The sequence below is a fragment of the Haemaphysalis longicornis genome, unplaced genomic scaffold (assembly GCF_048455015.1).
Source record: "Haemaphysalis longicornis isolate Haplotype H1 unplaced genomic scaffold, Haemaphysalis longicornis Haplotype H1 scaffold_17, whole genome shotgun sequence".
Taxonomy (NCBI): Eukaryota; Metazoa; Arthropoda; class Arachnida; order Ixodida; family Ixodidae; genus Haemaphysalis; species Haemaphysalis longicornis.
In genome coordinates, this window is record NW_027526276.1 from 643 (window position 1) to 9726 (window position 9084).

General features: G+C 54.2%; 1 protein-coding gene across 1 annotated transcript; it reads left to right on the forward strand.

The window, feature by feature from the left end:
• Window positions 1–250: 250 nt before the first annotated feature.
• On the forward strand, window positions 251–8700 carry LOC144166421 (uncharacterized). Its single transcript, XM_077695948.1, has 3 exons — window positions 251–497; window positions 3356–3452; window positions 5286–8700. The coding sequence occupies exons 1-3, from the start codon at window positions 251–253 to the stop codon at window positions 8698–8700; spliced, it is 3759 nt and encodes a 1252-aa protein (XP_077552074.1).
• Window positions 8701–9084: the final 384 nt, after the last annotated feature.

A 9084-nucleotide genomic window follows, 5' to 3' on the forward strand; every position in this document is an offset into this window, starting at 1 on the left:
TATGCGCCACCGCCACCACCATTGTCATCATCATTAGCACATGATCCCTGCCTTTAAAGTGATTCATCACGTAGCGGTCAGCCATGACCCCGAACCCTGCTGCCTGTCTCCTCCTTCCGTAACATTTTGGTGCCGACAAACCCGGGAAGAAGACCAGGGACCGAACTGGAGAGCAGCATGATGCCAGTGGCTGCAGGAAAGTGAGACCCACAACCGTTTGCCGCCGTCTCACCCTGAGCCAACTGGTCCGATGGCTGACCCTGAGCGCAGCACTCCAATGACCGTTACCCTCGAGGGCACCGACGCCAACGGCGGCGTACGTACTTTCTGCCTCGAGGGTCGAGTAGCTGCCCAAACTGAGCTGACATGGTGCGTCGCCATCTCTGGTGCGACCACCACGACTACCGACCGCAACGCTCACACCTACGCAGAGACGCGACGTTCCGTCCAGACCCCCACACTTGGCTACAACCTTGCGGCTACCGAAGACCGAGGTGGTGAGCTGGACTCGCTGCGCTTGTTGCGGAACCATGCCCGCTCAAACTTTAAAGCTATTCTTGCCCATGTTCAGCGAATTTGCACTCCGTTGCCTGCAGTCTGTAAACTTAACACCTGCCTAGAAAATCTGAAACTTAAGCAAGCATGCCTAAAAAAACTGGATGCGGCAATAATTGATTTAGTCGACAAAGAACTTGAGGAGGAAGTGGAAACTGCTGAATTATACATCGATTGTTTCATCCGTGCAAGAGTACTACTAAATCACTACATCGATTCCCGCAAGAAAAGAGTGCCCCCAGAATTGAAAGGACCAGACCGTCGTCTAGAAGAATTGATAGCAAGGCTTAAAGATTGTTCGGCTGATCCATGCACAAGGGTGTCCTACGTGAATCAGACCGATGTGAGAAGTGCCCTCCCGAACGAGCCGACAGAACAGCAGCCTGCTAAAGGGAACGACGAGACATCATCAACAGTGAAGCATGCGCAAATGGGCATTGCCGGAGTGGGAGTGGCGCGAGCTCCTGAAGAAGCACGTGTTGAGCCGCCACCGTCTGAGTTCGAGTTCCTATTCGTTCCAGACTTCATGAAGGAGGAAGCCTTGCCCGAACTTCTCGAAACCGCACGGACGCATGCAAATAACTACCCGGCATCTAGTGAGTTTCAGGAAGGCCTATGACAGCGCAGGCCCAGACAATGCGACGAGCTTAAAGCCTGCCGACGGAGTCATTGCTACTTCCGTGAAGGGTTCGTCTAGGACAAAATGTCGTCGGCCTGGAACCCCACGTCATTCGAATGTTTCGTGCATGGTCACCGCATGGAAGAGTAATTGGAAGAGCGCAACGTGGACCAGAAATCCCGTAAACCGCCGATATGGCCGGTTCTTACTTATGAAACGGACCCACCCTATTCGAAGGCAGAGAAGCGACCTTGGAACACCGTTTAAATCATCGCTCGGAAGCTCCCGTAAGACCTACCGTAACAACAAGACATGGAGAGTTGCACGGCATTGCCTTTGGTATGATCGCCACATGACCACCGAAGGAATGGAAACATTTCCCGAGGCTCGGCACACAGTTTGGCTGCCGTCTGCTTCCACCTGGCGACGCTTGGTTATCCGGAAGTCGGCACGCCGGTGGAAGTACCGCTGGAAACGGAAAAGGCGACAGAACCAGAAGGCAGCTTGCAAGGACTGACGTTACGGATTTTCCCCCAGCATCGATTGTCTCGCGGGCGGGAGTAAAGATGTGGCGAGCGGTCTCGACCCGACGAGATTCAACGACATTTTGGATGACCATTCGTTACTGGAGCCAGGCTTGCCTGAGCACCGACAGCAGCATATCGAGGAGCTGGACAAGGACCCGCGTGATTGCCATCGACATGTACAGGATGCGAAAATTCAAGGGGAAATTGCGCAGCACCGTACAGTTTTCTGAAGCACTTAAACAGCGGCGCATCAGCACGTACCGCAACAAGGAGCCGGAACTTCCGTTCAAGTTTTGGGCGAACTGCGAGGCTCGCTATGAGAGCATCTTACCGAGACGAACGTGCTGGAGGACTTGTGCCAGAACCTGACACGCTGGAACGTGATAGAGACTAGGAGCCAGCTGGAGAAGTCTCGTACTGCTAGCAAGTTCGGCGCTGGCGCGTGGTTCATGAATATGCTTCTTTGTGGCATACGCACATTGCGGCGGCGGGAGGATGTTGAATCCCCGCTGGGGTATGCGCCACCGCCACCACCATTGTCATCATCATTAGCACATGATCCCTGCCTTTAAAGTGATTCATCACGTAGCGGTCAGCCATGACCCCGAACCCTGCTGCCTGTCTCCTCCTTCCGTAACAGTCCCCATGAGCGCTAAGAGCGGCTGGTTATCTGTTTCAATAAAAAAGTTCAGACACGGACATACTCCTCAAAACGAAGCACAGCCCAGCCTGCGGCCAAAGGCTCCTTCTCGGTCTGACTGTAACGACGTTCCGTTGGAGTGAGCGACCGCGCGGCAAAAGTGACTGGTCAACGCTCCCCGAAAGGTTGCTCCTACAGCAGGGCGGCACGAAGACCGAAGGAGCTGACATCCGCTGATACTGTCGTCTTGTATGCGGGGTGGTAGCGAGCCATGCATATGTCAGAGCAGAGCATTTTCTTGAACTTGGCGAAGGCACACTGTTGAGCGTGACCCCAAGTCCACTCAGGCTTCTCCCTCTGGAATGCTCTATCGGTGCTGTGGTTTCTGATACACGAGGAAGAAAGTGTCTGATGTGGTTGACAAGGCCCAGGAGGCGACGAACACCTGAGACGTCTTGCGGTGCTGGCATGTGTTTTATGGCTGCCACCTTGCCTGGATCAGGAGAGGTGCCATCTGTAGCAACAATGACACCGAGGAACTTGACGCTGCTGTCTGTGAAGTTGCACTTGTCATGGTTGAGCGTGACCCCTGCGTTCGTTAGCCTGTGAAGAACTTCTTGCAGGCGACGGTCGTGCTCCGCGCGTGTCTTGCCGAAGACGAGAATATCCTCGATCATGTGCGCCACCCCCTCTTGGCCTTCCAGGATCCTGGAAATCTGTCGCTGGAAGTACTGCGGAGCTGTCGCGATCCCAAAAGGAAGCCTTAGGAAACAGTAACGACCGAACGGGGTTGTGAACGTGGGGAATTCCAGCAATTCGGGTGACAGCTTGACCTGGTGGAAGCAGGACGTAGTGTCACTGAAAACTGTGGCCTCCCCCATCAGACCAAGGTATTGCTCAACTGTGGGTAACATGTGGCGTTCTGGCAGAATAACCTTCTTGAGGCCGGTTAGATCCACGCAAAGCCAGTAGCCACCCGAAGTCTTGAGGACTGCGACCATTCCTGCACACCAGGGTGTTGGTGTGTCAACGTGACGAATCACCACGTCCCGTTCCAGCCTGTCCAACTCCGCCTTGATCGGATCCCGCAGCGGCAGCGGCAGGCGTCTGGGTACGCTTAACGAGAATGGAGTCGCATCTGGTATGAGGCGGATTGTCTATGCCTCGGGAAGAGTTCCAAGCCCTTGAAAATGGGTTGGGTCGAGGCCTAGCTGACTGCAGTGTTCTGGTGCCTCAGAAACATGGTCCAAAAACTGGCAGACGCCAAGGGCTTGAATTGCCGGAAAGCCAAGCAGAGGAACCGTATCAACTGCCAAGACATACAGCTGCTGCTTGACCAACTTGCATGTTACGTCAAAGTAGCATCATACGTGCCTAGAACCGGTAGGACGTTATTTCCCGGCCCCTTCAATTCACCTACGGGATTCCGAAGCTTGGTCGGAATGCAAGGACATGCACTCGGAATAAGTGAGACCTCGGCGCCAGAGTCCACTTTGAAAGACAATGCGCGTCCGTCTACGTGCACTTCAATGAACTTCGCGTTCGGGCGACTTCCCCCCGCGACAGCGTGAAGTTCCACCGAATTGGCCGAAGGCTTGTGTTTTTGCTTCCCGCCCGCTTTTTTTCTTCATGCAAACCACCTCGAAGTGGCCACTCTTCCGGCAAAAGTTGCCGAAGGCACGACGGACGGGACACTCCGTCCGCGGATGCGATGGGCGCCTGCAGAACGAGCAAAGACGGGCCGGCCTATTGCTTGAAGCTTGCTTCTCTTTGTGACTCGCGTAGCGTCGACGGCCAGCAAAGGAGATTCTTCCGAGTTCCGAGATCAATGAAAGGTCATCACTGTCGCAAGTGGATTTCCCAGAATTGCCCCCGCCCTCGCGAGGACAATGGAAACAACAGCAACAAAAGCAAGGCGAGACGCCTGGAACCCGAAGAGGGCGTAGCCGTTCGAGGAAACGCGATAAAAGCAGAGGCCGCTCCACGAGCCGGGGAATTACCTCGCAAGAGAAGATGTACTGCAACCAAGGAAGACAACAACCGGCGCGACAGCTCAACTGGGCCCAAGCCGCCAAGACCCAAGAAAGGGTACACACCAATGCAGCGCTAGACCAAATTAACAGAGCGTTACGACAAGAAAATGAGCAGCTGAAGAGGAGCCTAGCCGAACTAACTGCAAGGCTGAACTCATTCCTTGATGCGCAGAACAATCAAGCGTTGAAGCTGAGGGAGCACTCGCCCCAGCCAAGATTACAAGAAACAACCCCGCAACCCCCGGCACCGGAGGAAGAAAAAGATAACATCGAGATGGAAGCACAACCTAGCGCGGAGAACAACGACAACGCCGAAACCGAAACGGGAGAGGCAGACAGACCGTACGGACCAGCACCAAAACGGAGGGCGCTCGAAGTCGCACGGGAAAGACGGGTCAACATGAGGCTGGATAGACTCGAAGAACGCCAGGACCAACTGGAGACGAAAATAGACCGCCTAGACCAGACAGTCGGAGCACTCGAGCAGAAAGTCGACGCACTCGATCGCAAGATAGACGTAATCATCCAAGCACTCGTTGCAGCAGGCATTATACCACAACAAGCGCTGAACCTAACCCGACCATAATGGATAGCACAGCTAAAAAGGATCAAGGTAACCACCAAGCACGAAAACAGCGCAGCGGGAAATTAATAATATGGCAATGGAACTCCAACGGCTTTCAGAAGAAGAAAGCACAGCTTCAACAATACATACTACAAGCCGAAAATACGCCCGACGTCATCATCATACAAGAAACGCTTAGCAACGAAGCACCGATGCTACCAGGGTACAGATCGTTTGCGAAATCCCCCCCAAGCGCCCGTGACACGGGATCTAAAAAGGGGAGGGGAGTCTGCACCCTGGTGAAGAAGGGACTCATAGTAATAGAACACGATCTCGTGCCACGCAGCGCTATTGAACACGTGACAACTGAAATCGTGGCCAGCAAACGCGAAAGGCGCACGAGCATCACGGTAGTCAACCTCTACAGCAACCCAAGGCAACACAAGCAAAAGTTTAAGGCACTCATCCAGAAGACGAAGCAGATCGCGGGGGACAACATCAATTTCATTGCAGGGGACTTCAACGCACAGCACAGACTCTGGGGTTACCCCGAAACCACCGAGAAGGGACAGCACCTGTTGGACGACATGACAGAAATGGGCTACCAGCTGATTAACGACCTGGAAACTACAACAAGAAACGCACTAACATCAACGCAGCGGGACACAAACCCGGACCTGACGTTTCTGGGCGAAACCACGAGGCCACTAAGGGTGAAATGGAGAAACACCGAGGAGACACTGGGAAGCGACCACAAGATCCTCGAGATAGAGATACCCATCAGAGGCAACATCAAGGAAAGCAGACGACAGCACATTGTGGATTGGCATGACTACAGACAGAAATTAGAAGCCAACGGCCCGGAAACCATAGAAGACATTGAGACATGGGCGAACCTGCTCAACGGCACGATCCAGAGCGCCACGCAAACGGTCGACGCCGAAGCAGACGGCGTGCAAATCGACAGCCGCCTAGCGCACCTCATGGAAGCTCGAAACTCACTTAAAAATCGCTGGAAACGACAACGCCACAACAGGAAACTAAGAAAAAGAATAGCACAACTTAACATCGAAATCGAAAAACACAGTAAGGTGGTGTGCCGGCAGCAGTGGCACGCTGTATGTCAAGAAGCAGACGGCCAGTTACACAAGGGCAAGACCTGGAAACTACTACGGCACCTGCTGGATGAGCAACAAACCAAAGGAACCCAACAATACATACTCAACAGAACCCTGCACAAGGCGGTCACAGAACTGGGCGAAGACGAGGTGAAAAAGCGCCTCAACAACAAATATCTCTTGGAAACGCCGGTGGATCCGTTACCGGTATACACCGGCGCGGACAACGCACTCCTAGACGCAGATATAGAGGAGTGGGAAGTGCGTGCGGTGCTCCAATCGATCAATTGCAAGTCGGCGCCCGGGATAGACCAGATCACCAACAAGGCACTGAGAAATTTAAGTGATACGGCAATATCCGCCCTGACTAAATATTTCAACCGGTGCTGGAAAGACGGAAAATTACCACAGCAATGGAAGACCGCCAAGACGGTCCTAATACTAAAGCCAAACAAGCCACCGGGCATCGAAAACTTGAGGCCCATATCCCTCACGTCATGCGCTGGGAAACTACTCGAACACGTCCTGCTGAACCGCTGGCAGCAATACCTGGAGGAAACCAACATATACCCGGACACCATGCTCGGCTTCCGGGCCAAACTCTGCACGCAGTACGCCATGTTACTGCTAAAACACGAAGTGATGGACGGAAAGACCAAAGACAACACAGCGGTACTGGGGCTGGACCTACAGGGCGCGTTTGACAACGTGCACCATTCGGCCATCCTCAAGCAAGTATCACACCTCAACATGGGAAGAAGATCCTTCACATACATCAAAGACTTTTTGACCGGACGCACCGCACATGTAGTAGCAGGGGACCTACAGCTCCCGCCCAAACAATTGGGAAGCACGGGCACGCCGCAAGGGTCGGTGATTTCCCCACTGCTCTTTAACCTCGTGATGATTGGAGTTGCCAACAGGCTAAACACCATTCAGAACGTTAAATATACGATATACGCAGATGACATCACGATTTGGACAACGCAAGGCAGCGACGGACAGATCGAGGCGGCGTTGCAAGAGGCGGTGTCAGCGGTGGAAGATTACCTACAGCCCACGGGGCTAAAGTGCTCACCGGCAAAATCAGAGCTGATGCTAATCCCTCCACGAGGCAAACGCTTCAAGGAGAGACCAGTGGACATCACAATCAAGACGGGCGACGGGGGAGAAATTCCCAAGGTCAAAACACTCAAAGTCTTGGGTCTAAGGCTCAGAGACAAGGGCAGCAACGAAAAGACCCTGGTAAACGAACTACAAACAAAGATATTTCGAGCCGTTCGGCTCATCAACAAGGTGGCCACAAGACAGCAAGGCATGAAGGAGGACAGCCTGCTGAGACTAACACAGTCATTTGCAATCAGTCACGTCGCATACGTAGCGTCCTACCACAACTGGCGGGCGGACGAGAAGAAAACAATCGACGCCGCCATCCGTAGGGCATACAAGAGCGCCCTCGGATTATATCACCACACGAGCACAGAACACATGCTCGCTTTGGGCGTACACAATACGCTCGAGGAAATCATGGAAGCACAACGAACAGCGCAATACCAACGCCTGGCTCAAACCAGAACGGGGCGAGCCATCCTGAAGCGGATCGGCATGGAAATCCCACACACCTCGCCAAAAGAAGCGGCCGCTCTACCCCGAGACGTACTGCGCAAGATCCGGATACCACCTGTACCGAGACACATGCATCCACAGAACGATCAAGAGCGAAGAACAGCAAGGGCTGTGGCTCTAACCAAAAGCCACGCCAACGATCCACATGCTTACTATGTGGATGTGGCCAAATATCACAATATACGGAACACTTACGCGGCAGTGGTCATCAACGCAAGCACCGGAGAACTCGTCACCTCAGGCAGCATACGGTGCAGGACGCCAGCGCAGGCAGAAGAATACGCCATCGTGCTGGCGCTGCACGCACCGGATTGCCGCACGATAATAAGCGACTCGAAAACGGCGGTCTCCAACTTTTCGCAGAATAACGTGTACCCCACTACGGCAAGAGCACTAGCCCCAATCACACAGAACAGAAGACTGGCAACCAACGTCACCATCAAGTGGTTCCCGGCGCATGCTGGCGAGCTGGACGAGTCGGCTGGCCCGAATCGCAACGAGGAAGCAGACAGGGAGGCGCACGCGCTAACAAGACGCGGGCTCCCGTCATCGCTCCCCGCAATACGCGAGGCAAACCCGACAGAAGCCGCTGCCGAGAACGAGAACAGCGAAGAGTATGCCATCACAACGTACGGGGAAGTTCTGCAATGGTCCAGAGCGAACCGTAACAGATACCCACCGCCTCATCGGGACCTAACACGCAAAGAAGCGACCACCCTAAGACAACTACAGGCAAGAGCGATATGGACTCCGGTATGGGCGAAACACGTCTGTCCGGAGATATATCACACAGACACGTGCCAACGGTGCAAGAAGGCGCGAGCCACCCAGAGCCACATACTCTGGGAATGCTCGCCCCCTGCACCCAACACCCAAGACAACGAGTTGCCAGACGAGATCTGCAGCAAGCTCATCAGCACAGAACTCGGTAATCAACGGGCCGTCGTCCAGCACGTCCTCGAGCTCCTGGACCGACAGAAACCCGGGACGTCGTCTCGCTTGCGAGACAACGGATAGGGTGAACGCGGTGCTAGGACGAAGACATGGAACACCACAACGAAGAAGCAGCAAGACTACCCACAGAGACAAGGTCCAGCACGTGCCACGTTCCCCTAGGAGCGTGAGACGACCGGTGCTCGCCTTCGGGCTCGCAGCACGGCCGCCGCCTCAGTGGGGCAAGCGGGCACGCAAGAGTCTCCCCTCCCACACCCCCTCCCCTGAACTGCCGGATCGATTCAATAAAGTTGTTTCTCTCTCTCTCTCCGAGTTCCGAATTTCACGTTCGCTATCAGCGTCTTCGTGCTGACGCGCCTGAGTCAAGGCATCATCCAACTATAACTTGGGGCTTCGGCATAGCTGGTCCGATAGCTTGCGGTCGAGCAACCCAGCTACGAAGCGATC

Bases quoted from the DNA above. Each gene is read 5' to 3' on its own strand.
- LOC144166421 (XM_077695948.1), top strand. From the start codon at position 251: ATGGCTGACCCTGAGCGCAGCACTCCAATGACCGTTACCCTCGAGGGC. The intron at 498-3,355 runs GTGAGCTGGACT...CCTGCACACCAG, and splicing joins GGCTACCGAAGACCGAGGTG to GGTGTTGGTGTGTCAACGTG. The intron at 3,453-5,285 runs GTACGCTTAACG...CGTGCCACGCAG, and splicing joins CGGCAGCGGCAGGCGTCTGG to CGCTATTGAACACGTGACAA.